Here is a 24,020-nt window from a genome sequence, read left to right as displayed (position 1 = left end):
TGCAGATAATAGATTTATAATCAACTTACCCTTCGCCAATAACGTCGAGATCAGCAAGACTAAGAGAACACCATTTATAAATTGTAATCCATCCATGTTAAGTCATCAGGCAATTGAAAAGCAACAAAAATCACATTTTGGGGTGTTCCTAATCAGTTGAAGCTTCCTTAATCGTCCAGAGAGTTTGTCAATAGGAGATGATACAAGAAATGTACAAAGAGTACACAAAGTCAGCGAGAATATTATGATGAATGCGTTGGTGAATTCGAAAATCCCATTTTGAATATAAAAATGAATTACGGCCCAATATCACGGAAGAGCGAAAAAAGCACGCTTTTGTCTGATAGTGAGGTATAAGCACAACCGCCTCCCGGCCTTCACTACACACTAATGACAGATAACTCCAGTTCGAATTCAACGATCGGTCTCCCGGTTTGTATTATGAGGATCTTGAATCACCCATTTAACCGCTGTGTGGTTCTGTCACATCTAAAATTTAAAAAAGAAGAGGATAAAGCTGATATGACATCTTTTAAAATTGCTCATTTACGTGCAAGAAAAGGAAGAGAAAAATCAGTTATTTTTTGGTACAAGTTATTCCCTTTCTTGTTTATATCTATATATCGTAGCACCTGCGAGGTAAGATGATGCATAATTGCATGGTGATATTATCACCTTTCAGGTTTGCTACCTGTAAATATACCTGAAGTGGGTTGTAACTTATTTCAGACAACTGCATTCGACTGCAATTTCGATTCGCTTCGTGTTTATCAATGTCGTTATTTCTAGCCTTACATTCTTTACTTACTTAAAATCGTCATATTAACATCAAACGAGATTTTTGTTCAGGTGAAAAGATATGGTGGGAGCAATTTACATGCACTTCCACAAATATGATAAAAACACACAATAAAATTAATAATCAATGATATTAATAGGTTTTCGATTAAATAAAAGGATTGACTTATATATTGGGTTGAAAGTTAAAAGGGTTTTGTATCAACAATTTTTTTTAAAATGACTGATAACTTTTGACTGTTTTTACCTTTTTTTTAAAGTGTGTACTGTGATTAAAATCATTGTAGCGTAAAAATTCCTATCGTTCCGTCACAATCCACTTCCAAATACTAGTGCATAACCGCATATTATGTATTTCAGATTGATTCGAGTGAGATTCGGTAAGAAAGAGAGAGAGAAAGAGAGAGTCGTTCAGTTTCTCGCATGGTTAAAAGAATTCATTGCAAATTGGTAGCATTTTTCTTTACTGTCTTTCAATTAAAATGATTTATTGAATGGATATTGAATGGATTCAGTCCAAGAAATAATTGTTAAGTATGACAGAATCTTCTCAAACAGACAAGCTACACGGGGCCAGAGTCTTCTTAGTACCATCTGTTTTTGGTTGACCTTGGCTCGTTCTGTATATCTCGTTTGTAAATACACAACGTTAACAACTAATGGTTAAGTGTTATAATTCCTGGACAACATTAGGAGACACAATCAACAACCATACACACTCGATCTGTGGTAACGCATCTTACAACTGTATAAACTTGCATCGACATCGTCGATATACAATGGGGTGTCCACCATTTAAAAAAAACCAATGGCCATCTCGGCTATTAATATAACTTGCAGACTAAAACGTTTCTATTTGCTTTTTAGCTCGTGGAGTATTCATCGCTTATGTAGCTCAGTAGCCATTAACGGCTGAACAGGAAATCAGTCGCATTAACACCTGATTAACATTTCAAGAGTTTTTCTACCTTAATGTAAGAACAAAGGATATAAATAGACAGTTTGCTTTTTATGGTTCGTTATTGCTAAAAGTTCCGCGCCATTATCAATTTCAAAGCAAACACAGGAACCGGAAGGGAATGTGTATGGCCATGTCAATTTTTGATTTTTTCTTCAAAGGTTTATCTAATCTTGAGCTTTACAAAATAGTTTGCTACTTCCTCGCTATGTTGAATAATGTATCTAAAGGAACATGAGTTCTAAGCGGTGCATAAAATGTGCTATCAGAAAATGCAATTTTTTGAGGATGAATTCGAAAATAAATGCTACTGTTTTGTGCAATATGCCCTAACATATTGATGGCTAAGTGAAAATTCATTTTCTCTCTCTCTCTCTCTCTCTCTCTCTCTCTCTCTCTCTCTCTCTCTCTCTCTCTCTCTCTCTCTTAAATTACAATTTAAGGAGAATGGGCTTTTTGAAAAAAATCTAGATAGAACCCACAATAAAAAAGCGCTTATCAGACCCAGACGAAAAATTAAATCCTGAGTTGCATGTCACTATGGTAAAATCCAAATAATTCTCTTCTGTAAAAGTCCAGTCAACTGAAATATGCTGAATTTACAATCAATCAAATCTCATTGGCGCTAAATAAGATGATACCCCGATAAAATACTTGGCCTGCAATATTTTTGCTAGAGTAAGGTTGACATGTTGACAGGTTCGAACATTCGGTATTCTTTTTACCCCTCGCATCTTATCGGTGGTATTTTAAGCCCACGATATTGCGGTTTCTGAAAGCCCTTTAGCAAGAGGACAAATAGTGCGACCCGCCCTTGTTAGTTTTTCCAATGTATTACACAAATATTTATTTATCTTATAATATGAAGATTTATCTGTGTGCATTAGAAGTTGACACACACACATGCCTCCGATTTCATATAAAATAAAACCTAACTTTTATTTTTAATCTCATTTTGACAGTGAGTCTTTAAAAGATTTTCTTTGGCGTTATAAGGGGACATAAATCTATTTCCTTTTTTAAGACCCAGTTGTGTCCATGAAGCTTTTTGAACAGACAGTCTTTTAAGTTAAAAATGGCAATGTTTTCCTTACAATACTGAACTGTGGACAAAAGTTTCATTAAAAGATATGTTTGGTTAACGTTTCTCCCGAGTCAAGATTTATAAACACCATCAGAGATCGATATTTGATTAACATATACAAGTATAGCCTATCAAATCATTACTTTTAAGAGCTAAAATCTATAGCTATCCATTTTCTAAAACTTCTTAAAAGAGTTGCAACTGACTACAGCAAGTTGGTATCGACCTTTCTCGAAGCCTAACCATAGCACCAGTGACTGCTGACCACAAATGCAACCGATATGAATAAAGCTAAAGAAGAGGAATGAAAGAAAACGATTCTCCTAGTATGCGCATATGCATATTCCTTTGATTTTACTATCTTCAATGTCAGAAAGAATCTCGTCAGATTCCACGATGCGACCTGACGTATTGGTTCGTCTGCTATCGAAGATTCAAAAATAAAATATGACCTAATTTTGGTTCTCTCTTATTCTCATGGCATTTTCCCCCACAATAATGGTTTCTATAGAGTTCGAATATTCATCACAAGAATCTGAATTTTTTCCACTCAACAAATCTCAACACAGTCCAGCAAGTTTATAGGTAAGAACCCCTTTTTGAATTATATTCATTAAAACATATATGCACCTATATCCACTTAACGTTTAATTCATCAATTATGTTCTTAATCAAATCATCGGTTTCGAGTGGATAAAATTCCATTGCATTTTATTCGATACCAAGTTCAATCTTCCGATTTGCACTTTAGACTTAAATAAGGAATATTAATTTCATAACTCTCACCACGACTGCATGTATTGGTAATAAATGAAAAAAAAAATGGAACAAAATATATTAATAACTTTAATATCATTCATGTGGGGGTGTCTAGATCGTTGGGTTATATCACAAGGTTTCTTAATAAACATAAACGAGCCACAGGTATACTAAATTTAGAATCTGTTACTTCAGAATCTTTGTCAATATTTGAAAGAAACATGCACGTATTGGTTGTAGTTACCAGAATACACAGCTGGACACGCTGATCACGCAAGCAAAAATCGCACTGTTGCGTTTTTATTGTACATCTCGGGAATAAAATTTCGTGTAATGAAAAACGGCACCATTTTATCGATTATAAAATAATAATACTAAAAAACGGCCAAATATAAACGAACCAATATCGAGAAAAAAGTTGGTCATCTCTGCATTTTTAGCATTTTAAAAAGGTGTAAAGGTCCTCAGTCGATTGTATAGAACGAGTTAACACTTTGATCACTAAAACGCGCCGGAATCTCACATAGGTGTTACATGGAGTAAAATTAGTTTACCATGACCAACGCTTTCAAGTAAAGGTTGTTAATTGAGGCACAAAACACGGTGGTTGCTAGTTTATCGTTGTATGTCAACAAAATAAAGATCTTGTAAAACAAACAATCAAGTTTTACATGTCGAAACGCTCCGCTTAACCAGTTAACTTGCACCTTTTTTTGAAAAAACATCCATAAACCATGGAGAATTCAAACTCTTTACAATAATCAATGTTTGAAGAGATTCTAGATGAGATTTTTCTCCCAATCTGTTGCATGATGTTGATTGTAAATTGGTTTTATTTTTTTTCCTTACTTCTTAATGGTTTGCGCAACAGGTGGTACCTGCGGCTTTTAAGGTTTAAGAAAGACAACGAAATGAAATAAAGTGATCGATGTACATATGTATCTCGTTATATTTGTATATATGCACGGCATGCTCGCTTACCAACTTAAAATATCTGGTATATAAGTGACATGAACATTTGTTTACTCATTTGAAGGACCATTCGAAAGGATTTACGAAGAATGCTGGCTTAGCACACTTTTCGTCTTTGAAACGTTGACAAAGTGGCGTTACCTAAAGACTATAAGCCTTATATAATCACTTCCCAAACAGTTGGTCAGCTGATAGCCATGGCCTGGCAAAATGAAAACGTTTTAGTGTTTTATTAGGGACACGGTTGTAAGCGACTTTAATCAATATTGTGCTTCTGTGTCCATTTAATTTCGAGTGAAAATAAGTTAATATACGATGTTTGTTGGCATAACTTTTATTACAAGAAGTCTTTTTGAAAAATGTTTTGAAAGAACACACACACAATTGTAATAAAGACTCGTAATGAAGAATTATTCCACAAAGTTAAAAGAACCTAATCAAAACAAGGATTCGTCTTTACACACGGCTAGGGTGGGGATAATATTGGCAACTTAAAGTTGCCCTCACCCCCCCCCCCCAAAAAAAAATTGAATTGTTAAAATATAATCATATTCAGGTAGACTATTTTCATTTTATTATATAAACATTCAGGTCTTTAGTACCTTTTGGTGAATTCTTGCAGACGGATTACCTATTTCTATGACATATGTTAAAAAGAGTCGTTCCTCTACGTTTAACACAGTCAATGCAGTGACTTTATCAAGCGAGTGATTGTCTGTATTCCTGAACAAAATACACCCTGTAACTTGCGATTGAAAAAAATTATTCAATATCCAATCAACCAAATACAGTTTAATATATAGACCCAGAAGGATTTTTTGATGTATTATATCGATCAAGTGTGGAAACTTTTCAATGTGTCAAAAGGTACAGAATATTAATAAATAAACATTGACGTCCATTTAGCGGTAGCAAACGAGGATATGATGGGATGTCAAACAAAAGCGGAGCGCAAAAACTTTGTGTATTGAACCTTTGATTCTTGTACTTGGAAGAGTTAATTTTCTCGCGTTCATTGTGTTATATTCCACGATTCTGGGCTTTTTCGCGTGTAATTAAGCACACTCATCCATCTGATGCTGAAACAATATCAACTTTAACAAATAAAGCCTTCATAAATATACAATAACCCCCAAAGACCATAAACGTCTCTTTTATCTTGGGACCATTCTTAAATTTAAAATTCTTACTTTTTGCTTGTCAATCTGCCTGAAATACTGATATTTTTCAGGTGCAGAATTTATAAAAAAAAAGAAAAAAGAAAAGAAAAATTCCATGTATTTGTAATTCAGTTAAAGAATTTCACATCAACAGTAAGAACAATCGCACTTTGATTGATGTTCTGACATTTTTGGTTGTGTATATAAAAATATTTCTTCTAATGTTAAAAACATTGACCATGTTACATGACCATTGAAAAGATGTTGACTTGCTATCAATTTGACTCAAGTCCTAGCTGACAGCATACACAGATTGATTTGGACACAAAGATACATACCTATTGTCACGGCCGATTAGAAGGCGTAAAGGAAATAAGAAAAACTTGCTCCGTAAGAAAAGAATCTCGCCTGGAATAAAGTCAGAATCGGGAAGCAAAAATAAAAGCCTGTCACAGAAAGGCGAGAAAAGCAGGAGGGAATATAACAGTTCCGTCAACAATTAATTCGATCACCGACACAGTTAAAAAAAAACAAATCCCTTCTCAGCAATTCACTCCAGAAATATAAATCGGTACAAGGCTCAGGTAAGGATACACATGTATGTAGTGTATTGTAGCATAGCGCGTGCTTTCTGATTCATATAAAAAAAGCGACGAGATTTAAAGGACCCGTCTGCGTATCGAAATCACTCGTTTCAAGTTATATGTATTTCAATCGAACACCTAGAATCGAGTCAACCAAGAGAGCAAAAATATGATAGTTATTACGGCATATTACAGAAAAGTCATTTTGTGTAATTGGTAGAGCCCCTCCATTCGCTGAAGTCACTAATTGATGCAATAGCTCAGATGTTTGTGACATGCCAAACAGAATCTGCGGAAGGCGGAGAAATGGTTACTGCGCAATCGTAACATGTTCTAATGAATTATATCTTCCACCTTTTCAGCGAATTACGATTGTTGTTGTGAATGCAAGAAATTTGACAGCGACAGAGATTGGCAGACTGTTTATTAGCCCGTGCACATAGCTACAGCATAAAAAAGTGAAGAAAAGTTGGATAGTATGTCGATAAACATGCACTTGTGGTGTTATTTCTTTCTTTTTTCTTTTCTGCCTATTTTCTTAAAGTTTTATAAATGTAACAGAAAAAGAAACACGTTTTATTTTGCATCGGCAACTCCACTTATAAAGATATACACTTAATGTTGCACGGTTGAGAGCAACTTGCAAATAAATTCGATCGCGGTATTTATATTACGACTAAAGGCACTTTTCAAAGGATGCCAACAATTGCTGAAAAGAGCTTTTGTATCAATAACGAGAGCAATGTGCGATAAATGGAAGATTTATGATAAACATATTAAACAACATTCCCTCCCCCCGTTTTTCAAAGATCGGGCCATAAAGCCCCAGCATGATGTTTTCGTCTCATTAGTGTATATATTGAATTTTCCGTATTGATGCTAATGGTCCGATTTTCTGACCACATTTTTCTCAGCTTTCATTTGCAAATACTTCAAAAGGAATTCGATTATTTGCTTATAAAGACTGCTGAATTGGCGAATACACAGTTTTGTTCGCGACTCTAGTCGATCTTTTTACAACGGCGCAAAATCCAATCGTGAATGAATGTTCGATACAATTGGAATACTAAGCGAAATAAATATTGTCAAGCTTAAGGAAAAGAGATGAAATTGTGATTCCCGTTCGATTATACTCAGCATGGTTTCCGATGTCACAACAAGAAGTGCATTGATGTCACGATCTTTCCGAGCGACCGAGATTTTGTGTAATACATGTATTTGACGACATAAATGTTGAAGAACGATCTCGCTTCCTAAAGCAAACCACATTGCAAATGCATTTAGAACAGGTACAACATTCAAGAAAATATTGTGTACTCAAAATAAATCTGCGCTATAGGTACATGTACTCATAGTATAGTGCATGTTGTATTTTACCGCGTGGTGCATGTTCTGACTTTGCAATTGAAAAAATATATTTTTACCTTGATTCGCTGGTCTAACCAACCCGATTGAACAATAATGAAAATCCTAGATCTTACTGGAAATTAATTGACAAGCTACGAGGTATTGAAAGAGATAATGTCTCAGAAGCAGTTGACCCACCAACTTGGGTCTCCCACTTCCAAAATTTAAACACACCAAAACCCAAGTTCACCCAACGCTTAATACAACTAGAAAATATCCTTACAGAACTGGAAAAAGAAAAATGTTTCACTGAACTTGACAGTCACATATCGATAGCTGAAATATCAAATGCTATTTCAAAACTAAAAAGTGGAAAAGCTCCTGGTTTAGACAATATCTCTAACTACATGATTAAATGCGGTCAAACTGTTTTATTACCATCTCTACACAAGTTATTTAATGGCTGTCTTACTTTCGGATATTATCCCAAACTTTGGTCTTCAGGTTACATTACACCTATCCACAAAAGTAATGATATTTCTGACCCAAATAATTATAGAGGCATTACTGTTTCAAATGCAATTGGGAAGCTCTTTAATAAAATATTGGATATTCGGCTAGATAAATTTTTGGAAAAGTATCACATTATTGACGACTGTCAGATTGGATTTACAAGAAAAGCAAGAACGTCAGATCATATGTATATTCTTAAGACTATTATTGATAAGTATTGTAGTTCTAAGGATGGTAGAGTGTATGCCTGTTTTGTTGATTTTCAAAAAGCTTTTGACACAGTCATTCATACAGGAATTAAAATTAAACTCCTCAAAATTGGTGTAGGAACAAACTTTTATAACACTATCAAAAGTATGTATTCATCAAGCAAATCTTGTATCAAACTAGAACATAACATCACAGACTTTTTCCCAATAAAGATGGGTGTAAAACAGGGTGACAATCTTAGTCCCAACTTATTTAAAATTTTCATTAATGATCTCCCGAAATACTTGCACTTGTCTGCTGATCCTGTGTTTTTAAACTCAAATCCAATCAATTGCTTGATGTATGCGGACGATATAATTTTATTATCTTCATCAGCAGATGGTTTGCAACAAAAGCTTAATATCTTGCAAAAATACTGCAATGATTGGTGTCTCAATATTAATACATCCAAAACCAAGATAATAGTTTTCAATAAAGCAGGCAGGCTCTCTAAATCCAAATTTAACTTTGCTGATGTTGAACTTGAATGTGTCTCTGAATACAAATACTTAGGTGTGTCATTTTGTTCCTCAGGCTCATTCTCCTTTGCTCAAAAGCAGCTTTATCAAAAAGCCTTAAAATCATTTTTCAAACTCAAAAAAGACTATTTCTATGAATCCAGACATCAAAACCACAATTCATATTTTTGATCATACTATTAAACCTATTTTAATGTACGGAGCAGAAATTTGGGGGTATTTTAATCCATTTGCTAAAAAAATTCACCCTGGTTGTACAATGGACAAAATTTATTCCAGCACACTTTGTGACAAATTGCATCTTAAGTTTTGCAAATCGATACTTGGTGTACATAAATCTGCAACAAACTTTGCTGTTCTATCTGAATTGGGAAGATTTCCCTTACATTTTGATATCATAAGATCTATGTTAAGTTATTGGTACAGACTTGAGAATCAAAGTCAATCATTTCCACTTTTGTATAATGCTTATTGTGAATCAAAACAGTTGTTTCAACAAAATACTCCCTCCTGGTATGGCTCAATTCATTTTTTAACTAACAGCATTGATGGCACAAACAATTTACTGTCAGTAACAAAACAAAAATTCAAAAGAGCACTTAGAGACTATCTATTTAAATATTTTATTAAAGAATGGAATTCTAAATTCACTATACACGCTGACAAAAAACTAAGTTGCTACAGCACTTTTAAGCAAAATTTTGGCCAAGAGAACTACCTAAGATTACTTAAAAATTTTGAGCAGAGGAGAAGTTTAACTCGTTTTCGCATTTCCGCTCATAGACTTAATATTGAAAGAGGACGATATCAAGACATTCCACGACAAGAAAGATACTGTAATAGATGTAATGTCAAATCAGTGGATGATGAAAAACATTTTTTATTCTCATGTGATCATAATAAGGCATTAAGAGATACTCTGTACAAATTAGCTAATGACTCTTGTAAAAATTTTCAATATATGGACAATAACCAAAAATTTTACTGGCTTATGACAACTGAAGATCTACAAGTACTTGTACAACTCAGTGAAATGATTCTTAAAGGTGGAATATAATGGTTATAGTTATATATACAGATATATTATGCAGTGTATTTACTTTGGTTGGGGGGAGGGGGGGTTATGTTATGTATAAGCATACTGGCTTGAACACTTTGAGTACAAGTAGACCAGTCTCATCGACTGTGCAGGCACCGTCCCTTGGTACTCTCTGTTTTCAGGCCACTTTGTTTCTGTATAGCTATTGTATTCACTGATGTGTAAATCCCATACATATATTTCATTGTATTAATGAAACATTTTGCATATTGTTGCCTGGACATTGTGAGCAGTATTTCATTCATTATTTGTTATAATCATGATATTATTATTATTATTTTTTTTTAATGTATATGCCCCCTGAGGGCCCTTGATTGGCGAATAAATAAATAAAAATAAATAAATTATAGATGCTTTTGCGGGAACATTTAAAATCAACCATAACGCGATATCATCGGCATCTTATTTACAAAGGCAAAGTCCTTTGCATGAATTGTATAGTATAGTTGGGTACTTGCAATATTCAACTCAATTCAGTGGTTGAGATATATCCGGAGTACATGTATACAATGTACTAGTGAGGCGTTATATTATACATAGAGTAGAGCTCGGTCGAAATACTTGTGTTCGGAATACACTAAGCTAGCCATTCCCTCATTGAAACTATCTTTACCTTGGCTCATCTAAATCGTTACATTATCTCTGATTGGCTTTCGGCATGTAATAATTGACCGGCGAAATGCGCATCCCTGTATCGTAGCCGAGGTTAGATGTTTTTGTGCTGGGATATCGTGAGTGAATGTTTTTGACATGAATTACGTAGGGATACAGGGTTTCAGAAGAGTTCCACTGAGAATATATTTATCCAATTATCTATGTACAAATAGGATTCGCCAATCAATACATCATGAAAATGATTTGCTCTTTGTCTGTCAAAGAATCCAAAGGAAAAAAAGGGAAAGAGCCGAGGCAGGATGAAAGCGTTTAAGGGAAGAGTATCTTTCTCAGCCTTAAAGACGATTTTCCCCATGCCATAAAGCTACTGCCTTGTGCCTTTATCAACCATTCAGTACCAGTCCTGTTTGGTCATTGATAAGTCGTTAAGTATATTAATCCCTCGATCAGCATTCCCTGGCCATGTCTGACATCTGGTAGATCTGTATGACATCCGGGTAATACAAGTTCTCATGTAGGAATTGCAGTTCCGGTCTGTATGTAATATCGGGAGTAATTATTGTTGATGTGTGACCACCACATACCGACTCTACTTACTCTAACTCTTATAATTCACAGATGGCTTCTTATTACACGTTCTCCCAAAGGGGTAGCCGAAGAATTGCCAGATCCGGATTTCAACATATGATAATGATATATACATGTACCTACGGTACTAAATGTAATAAATTGCGTACATTAAGATAGCACTAACTATTATATGTAAGAAAATGACCATTATAATTCTGTGAACTTCGCTTAAAGAATTTAACACCTCTCTCTCTCTCTCTCTCTCTCTCTCTCTCTCTCTCTCTTCTCTCTCTCTCTCTCATTGTTCTCAAACAAATTTCTTGCCTACCATATAACGGCATACCTTGTTTTTTTTTTCTTAGACAGCAGGTTAATTGATAAATAAAGTCATGATGGAAAAGAGAATAATTTTTATCTTCACCCTTTGGCCCGGAAATTGGAAACCAATATATCTTTGATTTCAATAATTGCTCGTTTGATCATTGAAGGTTATTTCAGTTCCCTTTCCCGTGCAAAATATTCTCAAAAATCCCATTACAAGTAACTTGTGGTTTTTCTCGCCATAAAGGGCAACATAGTATTTGAATAGACATCGTAACTGTTCCGGGTAGTCGCTCGATTTTTTATTTGCTGTTAGCGTTAGTAGGCTTCAATAGAAATTCGCTGAGACAAGCAGAAATAGAAAGATTGAGCAGAACAGAGCAATGCCCGGGCAATATACAATGCAAATTCGTTAGGTCTCCAGAGAAACAAAGCATGTAGTACAAGAAATGAAACAATAAATCCCTTGGTGCCACGTTTACATCATGTGTGCCTATCTAATGTCATTCTTTAATAATCGCATAATATACACAATCGTTCCAAAGCTGTACCCCCTGTCCGGCATTTGTACGCCATGCTTTGTAACAAAACTCAGTCCGGCTGTAGCCGTTTCCTCAACTTAATTTTGGGCTCAGCGATACTTTTGGTTAATTTGGCATGCAACTCTCGAGGGATTCCGATGTACTTTTCGTAAGGTTTCGAATGATATGTTTCTAATCTTCTTTCAAATTGAAGAAGCTCGAGAGACAAAAGTTCTGAACATATGAGCTTGGAAAAAAACATTTTTAAAATCCCTCACTCTCACAAATGTCAATATTTACTATGTTCATTCATTGCAGAAGACAGTTATATGCTCATGATAACCAATTTGCCATGTAAAACTAATAATGGCATTGTTTCGTTTGCATAAAACGCCCAATAAACTGGGAGATTGTGGGGGAAACAAATTTGATATCATCGAATTATTATGCGAAAGGTGTCAATTAGGTGATAATTTCGTCAAAGTAGTTAAGATTTATTTTCAATTCAGGAATATTCATTGAAGTTGTATAATAATTTGATGTGAAAAATCTCCTTGAATTTTCACTTCCTTGTGTAGTAGGCATCAAACTTGAAGATTTCACCTTCATCTAATGCATTTTATTGAAAAAGTGGCTAAGATTTCGATTTTGTGTACACCCACGCATAACCTGATAACACTCAAATAATTATAAATTTTATTTCTGATCTAGTTCAATTATATCATATTTTTATTTTCGGTTATACATGTGCAATCATGGTGTTATTATGAAAAAAATTAAAGAATCGAATTTCTTGAAGGGAAAACTACATTAATATTGAGTAGATGAGGATTATCGACCAAGATCTTGTTGTACATATAGTGATTTTCTGTTTAAAAAAAAGTTGAAAGAATGCTTTACATCAATGAAGGAATCCCAGACCCTCACAAGGCTCGTTTTTGTGATTGTCCGATTTGTTTGCCTCTGGTTACATCATATCTGTTTTCGATATCTCAGTTAAGCATAAATTCAATACGTTTTGTTATCAGAATTTCAGCACGTTGATAGTGAAGGCTTATTTTTGTTCCTCTTCATGCTTGTTATTTTTTTTCCCGCAGATATGAAAGAGCAGTTCTTTTCATTATTACTTTACTATATGCTGTTAAAACGCCGTACAGACAAACCTAAAATAAAAACCTTTCAAATCGCTTTACACGCTTACAAGAGAGTTACACAACACATGGGAACACCATTATCCGACATGGACATCTCGTTCCGGAAATCAAAAGGTTTCAATCTGCGTTCTCTCACCCCCAAAATATCAATATGTCACGGGTCATTTCTGTTGTTTATGATCCTCGTTTGTTTCTGGCCTGTGTTGAAACATCGATGAACAAATATCGAAGGAATAGTTTTCCCAGCCAAATTGCACATAACTCATTCGGAACTCTTCCGCCTTTTTGCATGTTTTAAATGGGTTTTGGTGGCGAGAGCCAAAGGTTCTTTTGCAGGATTTACTGAAAAATTTCATTCCTGATATTTTTTCTTATCTTTTATTGATAATTGACAAAAATAAAATCGTTAGAAAAAATGTTTCGCCTACTTTCACCAATTAAGCTCACAGTACGAGATGCGCTACAACAAAAACAAAACGCCACAGACACCTTACAGACTTCATTAATTGTCAATTATTATAAAATACAAATCACTAAGCTAAAGAAGATTCCATCATTTATATCTTAGATCAATTTACAATAGAATTATTCTTAAGGGGACAGGGCGCCTTTGTTCCCCTCAATATTCTTTTTCCGAAATACTTTCGATATACTTTAAACTTGCTCAAGTAACATGCACTGAAATTGGTGTTTTCTCATTTCTTGTATTATATAATTATACAGGTATTTGCTGTAATCAACTTATGTACAAAGTTTGAATGAAACCACATATCTTGTTTTAAACCAATGTATATGTATATTTTCATAGCTTTTTAAACATTACGATTTTTAGAATACAGTTGCATGCCACACTAAGTAACGTTAAATACTAAATAGATACTTGATCTTTAGTGGGTTTTTTTTTTAAGAACAAACCTCTTATAGAGTAATTTGTCATAGGTATATGACACGCGACAGGTGAAAGATCGAAATTTAGGCGTGTCATCCCAAACTGTGCAAAAAAAATTCCCAAACTTGGTCTTTACATTGATTTTTTGGTCCCAAAAACTCGGTTGGAAAAACTGAAGAGCAGTTCAGATTTCAGTATCCAAGCATAAGGTTAAGAACTTTCTTACAAAAATATTGTTTGACAGGTCAAGAATGCTACATGCCAAGTACGAGAATTCACAATCATTATGTAAAAGTACATCAAGAAGATAAGGGTCTATATACATTCCTTGAATCCACACGTTGAAGGGAGGATGAAGGAGATTTAGATTACTGATTGTTCATAAGTATACATTGTATCTAATATATTTTGAATGAACGTGTTCGAAAGTATTTTCGAGGATTTGTCTGTATCAATTTATAATTTGTTAAAAGGGAGAGGTATAGAAAGTCTTAATCCTTTCTCTCAACTGCTGAGAGAGAGAGAGAGAGAGAGAGAGAGAGAGAGAGAGAGAGAGAGAGAGAGAGAGAGAGAGAGAGAGCGGTAACACAGTTAAAATATTTCCAAAAAATATTTTAAAACTTTTTTTTTTTAATTTATATTATATTTTTATTTGATCTTACGGGAGTTTTCACGTATTCCAATTCAACACCTATCAGCTAACAATTAGTTAAAACTCATCATGTAAAAGATTTTTTGTTCTTTTGGACATTGATTTGAGTACCACGTGATTGCGATTGCTGTCTGAAAATATTTACATTGGGATTGACGGACTGAGAAAAGAATACGAATTTTAAGTTATTTGTGTTTGCAGTCAGAAACACACATTTTAACAGAGTTAATCTTAATAGATATACAAATAAGATATTGGATTTCATTGAGAGGCCGTTTGTTTATGCCTTATCCAATGTTACATTATTTACACCCCCTGCGCTTGCGTGACTTTAAAGCGGTAGAGAAATACTGTGAAATCAGTTTTATTCGTGGGGGTCAATGTTCGTGGGTATAGCCAACATTTTCTGGTTCGTGGTGACGTAATTTCGATGGTAGCAGGTTCAATATCGTTAATAAAAATTAAACAAATGCTTGTGTATATGTTCGTGGGGATGTACATTCGTGGGCAAGGATCGATATCTCTCTCTCTCTCTCTCTCTCTCTCTCTCTCTCTCTCTCACTCTCTCTCTCTCAGAGCAGAAGTTGATAGTAAGTATTCAGACTTTCCATCCCACTCCCTTTTAATAATAAATTATAAACTAATACAGACCTATTTTTCTTCAAGAAATCCTTGAAGAAAATACCTTCGAACACGTTCATCAATGTCAACGTTATCTTTGCTCTCCATATGCCATTTAGTGCGCAATATTCATCTTCTATCACGGATGCTGATTTGCCTTTGAAAAAACAATCATTTTTCTCTTCAAGGGCCTGATAACGGGTCCTGTTCGATATCATAAATTCTGCATGTTCAATTTTAATTTCGCACTGTTCAAATTCCAACATGTCTGATCTAACACTGATATGAGTTTTATTTTTAGTTATAGATTTGCAATCAATGTACTTTCTCGAAATGAAACAATACATTTTTCACATTTTATGCTGTTTATGATTTATAAATGTTGTTTTTCTCAATTATCTGTGTGTGCATGAAAGCAGAGAAAATAGCTTTCGATGAAAGTGATATTATATATATCCGTTGGGGCTTTTTGTTTAATTCATATATCTGTTTTTCTTTCTTATTTTTGATTGCTGAATACTGAAAGACAATTGATCGTGTTTTAAAGTAGCTGTAGTTATAGTATTGTATTCAAAAAGTACGCTTATATAATAATGTTGAATGGAGATTAATTCAGAAGATAAATTTGTTGGGCGCATAATGTGTTGATGGAAACAAATTTTATATAATTTTTTTATTCAATACACAAAGTGATACTATTTGCTTAGCAGGGAAACATGAATTAAATTGAGAATTTGTATACCAAAATATTTTAATTATTTTTCTAAATATGAACCAGAAATGCCTAGCTAAATTTCTTTGATGATAATTTGACTTTTGAATTTTTATATTCTTACTTTCAGTGTCATTCTAAAAGTTCATTTAAAACAAGTAAAAATTTGTGAAATTCTTCAATGTTTAAAAATCATTGTATTTTTGACCGATTTTTTTATGCGTGTAAAACACAAGTTATTAATCAAATGGGTACAAAAAGTGCATGTAAATGATTAGCAAAAAATTGCACCATTTATATAACATACCCTAGGATTTTGGCAAACTCGCGAGTGATGTGTCAACGGAATCTCGCCACAAAGTAGAGCACTTTGTTTCAACCACTCCAACAACTCTTAGCAAAATAGTATTCTTATCAGAAAAGATTTTCTTTTAACTACATTTTTGTTAAATATTTTTTTCCCAGTAATCCTGCATTCAACAAACCAGGAGTATGTCAGCGGCCCGGTAGGTCGATTTTATAGTTCGATGAAAGGTGCCCATGAATCAGTGCGAGGGGGTACAGCCAATCTTGATGGCAGAGGCTTTAAAACCGTTACGAAATACCGGGTAAGTTTACACAAAAAACTAAACTTTTAGATACCACCTGATGATATATCAGAAGTGTTTCTCCTATGTACACATTTATTGAATGGGCACACTTGGTATTAAAACAAGTTTGTTTAGAGAATTTTTTTTTCTACGAGAACTCATTATATACAAACATACATGTACGTATATGATTTACGGCTTTGCGAAATATACACAAAATCACTGAGAGATTTCAATCAGTTAAAACATAAGATTGGGTTGTCCCTTATCAATTCTTGAACAGTTTTAAGGGGGAGGGGGTATCTCTTTTAAGATATCGCTGATCTGGAAATTTCAGAGTTTTCATCAACAAAGATTAAAAGTTTATTGGAAAAATATAAAGGCACAATTGTTCCAATAATGAATTACTTCATTGAACCGTTTCAATTCCGACATATGTTTTTGTCAAGTATTTAGATCTCTCTCTCTCTCTCTCTCTCTCTCTCTCTCTCTCTCTCTCTCTCTCTCTCTCTCAGAAATTCTTACATCACACATATTATAAACTTAAAATCTTTTGTTTACTTACCAGAACGAAGTCATTCATTGTGTCGTCTGTTTAGACACTTACTGGCGGGAAAATTGACCTTTCAAATTGATCCAACACTGCAAGCTGCCAAAGCAATCGACATTCATGGGCAGGCGATATTTGGAGAGTTTACCATCACTGAGGATAGAAAAATAGAGATCCTGTTTGAAACAGATAAACGCTTTCTGGTTTCTTCAGAATAAAGGTTGCATCCACGTAATAAACCATCAGAAATAAAAGAAATCTCTGTTGCATTCTTACTCAAATCTGTGGGTATTGAACATAGACGGCGTTTTCTTCTCTGTCGAAGCCAGATGCACACACCACTCATAAATTAGATCAAAGATATGTATAAACGATGCGAGAAACGTATATTTTTGTTAAGAATATTATGTAATCTAAATGTATTATTCATAGAGGTCATCACCAGAACCCATTAAAAATATAGACACAATTGTTAGTCCACGAGTATTTTTAAAGTATTCACTGTTTAGACATCCAATATTTATCTAAGCTAAATGGAACGATTTTAAACCTTTTTTTTATTTGTGTTTTTGTTTCCACAGGGCGTTTCTTAATTTTCATTCATGATTTGTAAACAGCCAAACAGGGCTTTCTGTTCTGTCCAAGTTTCATTGAACCAAATATATTTCTTCCTTGCAGGAAATCTAGTGTTTTACAAAATCGACATGCAATCAAACTTATGTTCGTCTGCATGTATTAAACTTTCGTACCTTGTAATTTAAAGCTGATTTTTTGAACATTCAAATAAAATGGTTCTATAAAAATTACAAACTCATGAACTCACCGACATTATGCAAAACTGTTACAGTCTTGGACGGTACAGCAAGTTCATCTTGAGGTCACGTGTTCTGCGGATAATTAACCTGTTGACCTTGTTAGAACAAAGCTACGTACAGACATCAGTCCAAGAATTATTCACATTCATAATTAATGCATGTAAGACTCCGTCTGTTACAGGGGGTATGATTATTGGTTGAAATGGGTGAATCGTGCTGGAGTTATTTACATGATCATAGAGAGTATGGTTCATTAATAAGATATTATGATAGGATTACTAAGGTACATTAAGGTACATTCTCTCTCAAAAAAAAAAGACAACTCTTTACTTTAAGAGAAAAAAATTACATTTTTCTTTTAATTAAAGAGAAGAATATCTTTATTTAATGTAAAAATAAAGAACAAATTCGTAGAACTTTAAATGCCGGTTCTCCAATTTTAGAGAATTCGTATCTGCGGGTCTGTAGCTCCCGGTCTGAAAAAAAAATTTGGATGGACGACCTCCCAATTTACGCCGCACAAAAAATTACGCTAGTTTTTGGGCTGCTTAACCTTATTACACACAAGTTCTGTGAGAAAAATTAGAACCATTTTAACAAGACCTTGGACTTTCGGTAGGATGTAACTATCTTTTTCTTGCGTCAAAACAAGTTAAAGACGACGCTGGTTTCAAGTGAAATATACACCGATTGCGTAGTCTTTGCTCAAAAGCCAGATAAATCTGGTTGATTTCAAAGAGCCAGAGCTGAGTGGCCAGAAATGAAATAGACAGACCTACGTCACATTGCTGTTTGACACAACTACCCAAAGTCCAAGCTCCTGTTAAAATGGTTCTAGTACCATTAAATTTTTCAGGCAATCTACTACTGTTACGGTCTCTTTATTGTCTCAGAGTTTCTCCGAAACACGCTCACCGACTTTGGTAGATTAAAGTATGTTTTTACGTCGAGATCAAGAGTCGACATTTTTACGTATAAACAATTAAACTGCACCACTTCACCTTACGGGGTTGGTGGCGATGTTTAAAAGAACATCAGAGGCAAGCAAAGTGACGATATCTGTAGTAAAATGTTCGATTCTTTTTTGGAATCAAATATTTGTTCAGAATATGTGCGGAAATAAAAATAAGCTGTCCAATACTAGCGCAATGTATGTGCGCCGTAAATTGCAGGTTTTTTTTTTTTTTACGATGGGAGGCACTGCAGCTCCGAGATCGTTTATCCGAATGTTCTCATAACCCGGAGCTGCAGACCTGCAGCTCTTTAAATAAAAAAATGATAACACTTAATATTTTAGAAGTGGTGGTGGTTAAGAATTTTATACATCTTTATTTAGAATTCATAAGCAGCACCAAAAATAGCAATAACCTTAATTCGCTTACATGTATATAAATATATTAATTCAGTGTATGATTCGTCATTTTTACTGATAATTAGTCATTTCAGGTCGTATTTCATATCTACCCTTTTTAAAAATGATATCTAGATGGGATCATGTTTTCATGCAATACCGGTATTATTTCATTTTTTTACATATCGTTACTCTGAAGGAGTTCGTGCGTGTTTATAATGCCACTGCCTCGCTTCTGACTACAAAAGCTTATAACCTTGAAGTTATATATTCTGCACATAAAACTGCTAAACATGACAGATGAAAAATAGATGCTATCTAAACCCATTGCAGTACAAAGAAGCAGCTCTGATGCGCTCACAATAAAGTTATCTATGTAAAAGAAACCATATCATCTTTGATGTCGCAGACGTTAAATGTTCTAGACCCTTCCGTCTAAGCTTATTCTGACGTATAACGGGCTCGAGATCTTAAAATGAGTTTTCAGTAGATTTTATTTAGCATTGTGTTGCAAATGGAGATGTGCATACAGGCAGCATTTCGGAACAATTTAAAAGAGAGAGAAAGAGATTTTAATTTTCAAATTCTGTAAGCAACCAGGAACATATTGTGCGAAACTTATTTTCTTTATACTAGTATCCTTTATTTATCCTTTATTCATGAGGTACGCCTTAAAAGGTTCGTTTCAACATACAGTGGAACAGATTTAGATGATACATCTTTTACATGTAATGTAGGCGCATTAAGATTTCATGCCATTTGTCATAAACTGATTTAAAATGGTATATGACAAATTCGTTAGTGAAACAACCAAATTCTGACCATGCTTATTGCCTTGGTCACACTAAGACATGCATTATGACTAACGACCTGTCGTACCCCCAATGCTGAGTCCTCATAGCTATAAGAAACAGGAATTCACATATGGAATTCTTCGCTTGGAGAGTATATATTCACAAATTACATTCTGCTGATGGAGAAAAATGCCACTTATGAGAAAACACAGAGTGGACTATTTTTGTGCTGCTGTTATTTCTTACCCAAACTATACATGTAAACACTATCTTTTATTATTACTTGTTATAATTTCAAAATGACATTTAAATAATTGTTGTTTGATTCCAACATGGCTAAATAGTTGAATGTAGCTTGACAAGATAGCAAAAAAGGAAATCTTTGTGTCTTTTATTAAATGTATTAGCCAGAATACCAAAGGTTACGCATGTTTTTTGGGATCAGATGCGGTTTAAAACGATTTTAACACCGTTCAATAGCTTTGGGGTGAAAAAAAACCTTTAATTTTTTTCACCAAGTTAGTGAAAAGGTGCAGCAATAGGCAAAACAATTTTATGAATAAGCCGATTCTTACTTTTCTTGCGGCAAAATACATACAATCATAAACACTTGATAGTTTTGATAATTTAAATCAAGCGTTGGTGAACCTTTGAATGGCGAATAAAAGGTAATGTCATCGACGATAAATAATTGCACTAGTGCAATAATATTATTTTTATTTTTGTTTAAATACATTATTGCACTGTTTAATCCGTGTAAACAACAAACATGTGAACGCATTTATAAACCAATGAAGACGAAATTGTCTTTGTAAAATTACAACACTGTTTTGTGTATGTTTTTAAAGAATTTGGATAAATATTTAATTTAATTTAAAAGGTATGAAGATAACACTGTGAATTAATATACAGGTAAACTTGATGGACTCGATTTTAAACATAAAAGTGCCAATCACGTATTTTATAGATTGCAGATCAAACTGACCATGTTTTTTTTTTATTGGTGGATTGAATTATAACTACATACATGTATGCACAACGAATAGCCTTCTTTTTTGATCCATATTTATTCTAATTACATTTGATTGTTAAGTCCGTCAAATACTAGGCAAAAAGCAGAATACTTTCTTTCTTTTCATGTCCTCTCTCAACTTTTCTCAGGTAGTGGGTGGAAACAGGGCCTGGATTCTGTTTATATATCGTGCCTGATAAGGGTTCGATAACTGTCCAATGACATCGCCAAAGGTGACAAGTTCGGAGGACGAAGACTTCAAACAAACACTCTCTAAAGATATTAGGACAGTCGACTTTACATGTCCTTCATATAAACATCGTTTGTTTGACGCTCATATTTATAAGTATCCCCGAAGTCTTTAAACAACGCAAGATTAACTGAACGATAACCCCCTCCTCTTTGGTCTAAGTGTGTTTAAAAAGGTTTCTCGACCTGTTTGGGCATACTGGTAAATCCGTGTGTAAAGTTTTAACCGATATTTAATTTCATGATTTTTGGAATATTGTCGACAACATCGATTGACAACATTGATGATGATGATGATGATGATTATTATTATTAATGCGAAAATAACAATGGTATTGAAACCAAATTGAATAACTTTAACAAAAAAAGGAAAATGGAACATTATTTTGTTGTTGATTTTTTTCATCATTGGAACAATTTGATTGTACCATTTAGCAAATTGATATGTTATAGGATTGTTATTTTCCACCCCTCCCCACCCCACCCCCACCCCCCAAAAAAATACATACACATGTATTCGAAATAAAAGAATGTGAATTGAAATATTTTCAAAAGAAAATAATGTAACTTTTTTCGGAGGATTTGATTTAAGTTTGGTAATTACTTATTAAACCCCTATTCTTCAACCACTAAAATGATTCAAAAAGATCATTTAAAAGAGTCTTGAAGATATTGGAATACTCGTACTAAGTTGCTGCATGAACGCAATGGATATGTTGCTGCTGGTAAGTTGCTACATGAACGCAAAGGATCAAGCCCACGTCCAAGACAATGTTTGACAACAAAACTCGAGCTATTCTTTTTTACCCCTACACAGTCAGACAGTCTAGGCCAAAATCCATTACAGACAAACGATAATTTAATTCACATTAAAATCGTTTTAGAAACCCTTGTAAACCGTGTCTCTTGGGAGACCCACAGTGTATCAAGGTCTTTGAACTGGAAGAAAATTCCTGGTTAATTAGCGTTTATGCCCGTTCGGACCGCTGGAGTTTGAATGGAACTTCAAGAGATCTCTGTCAAGGTTTGGTTAATTGATAGGAAAGCTCTATCATTTTACAATATATTATTTGCTAAATAGGTTTCTATTTATTTGAGTCTATTGTGAATGGTACTAGGAACTGATCTCGACCGAAAAGGCTAAAGTTTTTCTCTTCTGTTTTTTTTTTAGGACAAATGATAGTTCTGTGCACAAAAGCTAGTTGGGTTTTAGCCACTGATAAGCTAAGAACACTTTAACAGGATTCCCATTACTAGTAATTATGCGTTTGATCGGCTGGTGTTTTTTTGTTTATGGGTTTTTTAGACATCCTACCGATAATACCAATATTCCCATAAACCGCAGTAAGAATTTTATTTTTAAAATTGTGGTCCAAACAGAGAGAGAGAGACAGAGAGAGAGAGAGAGGGGGAGGGTGGCCGGGGCAGGGGTCTCTCACCTTGACCTCGACCTAGCTAGGATTGTAACAAGTATGAGTTTGGTCTGTTGCGGGCGGGTTTTAGAACTCATAACTATATATATAGTAATAAAGATTTAAATGGTTGGGAATATTTTGCATCTCAAAGTTTTATGGATGAACAGTCGGTACTTCATAATATATGTAATTTTTTTTTTAAAGTTTTATGTGTAAAGATATGGATATTGTCTTAATGAATGAGGACCAGGAAATTCAGCTGGACACTATATATAAGTGAGATGCCTAAAAGTGCATTTTTTAAGCCAAAGATCGGAACATATAAGAATTACACTAATCTACACGTAATTACTTTTCTCACACGTTGATATCGTGTGGAACTTCAGGGAGGCATTAAATCGTCGAATCATTTTCCTGAAAATCACGTATTGGCACAGATCTATTTTTTACATTTCCAAGGCAAGATGTGACTACTTTTTTCTTTTGGTCGAGTATTAACCAGACCTTCAGATAAGAATTAATTCCCCTCTTGCGTGCAGACTTTGAATTCCCGACATTGCACGCACTCGTTCTTTTTCGGAGCACCTATACATATAGAATAAGCGTACACATATCTTATACATATCGAATACAGGCTTTGCTCCAGGATGACTTTATTTTCTTTAATTCATTACCCCAATCCCACTTTTCAAAGTACATATATTTCGCAAGTATTTAAGTACAACTGTAAAGTAAAGGGTTTGGTATATAGTTCTTTCATGAACAGAAACTCTGCACCGAACTTATTTGCACCAAATCAAGGTTCGTTTGATGCTAGATTCACATGCAGAGCTTAATTTTAATTAGAAATGCGTGTACTCAAAAATAAATCCCAGGTAACTATCCTGTTAAAATTCCTCGATTTTTGAAAAAAAGTTCATGGGCGCATGTTTAATGCCGTCAAAGACTTTAATCCCATCGTCAATAGTACAAATCCATTCCACGTTATTAGGCAGCTTTTGGTTAATGGAAGTCACCGTCTGTGTTAACAATTGTTGTTATACAGAGTTTCATGCATAGATTGGGTTTATACATATACATGCAAAGAAAGAGCACATTCATGGAAAATCAAAGCACTGAAAGTACTTATGGGACTTGCCTTTTTTATTTATCGTATACTTATTCATACATATGTAGTCACTATTTGA

At 34.2% G+C, this 24,020-nt stretch overlaps 1 protein-coding gene across 3 annotated transcripts in view; it reads right to left on the bottom strand.

The window, feature by feature from the left end:
- The window catches only part of LOC128176769 (zwei Ig domain protein zig-8-like), a 42,732-nt gene extending 25,382 nt beyond the window's left edge, over window positions 1-17,350 (bottom strand). Inside the window, exons 1-2 of one of the 3 annotated variants that reach the window (XM_052843299.1) lie at window positions 17,213-17,350; window positions 30-489 (exon numbers count right to left, since the gene is read on the bottom strand). In XM_052843299.1, coding sequence (XP_052699259.1) covers window positions 30-96 — 67 coding nt within the window. In that variant the 5' untranslated portion in view covers window positions 97-489; window positions 17,213-17,350. Of the gene's footprint in view, window positions 1-29; window positions 490-6,069; window positions 6,586-17,212 lie in introns of those variants that run through there. The other 2 variants (XM_052843300.1, XM_052843298.1) reach the window with 2 other exon arrangements.
- Window positions 17,351-24,020: the final 6,670 nt, after the last annotated feature.

The sequence above is a fragment of the Crassostrea angulata genome, chromosome 3 (genome assembly GCF_025612915.1).
Source record: "Crassostrea angulata isolate pt1a10 chromosome 3, ASM2561291v2, whole genome shotgun sequence".
Classification (NCBI taxonomy): Eukaryota; Metazoa; Mollusca; class Bivalvia; order Ostreida; family Ostreidae; genus Magallana; species Magallana angulata.
This window is presented reverse-complemented; position numbering and strand designations above follow the sequence as displayed.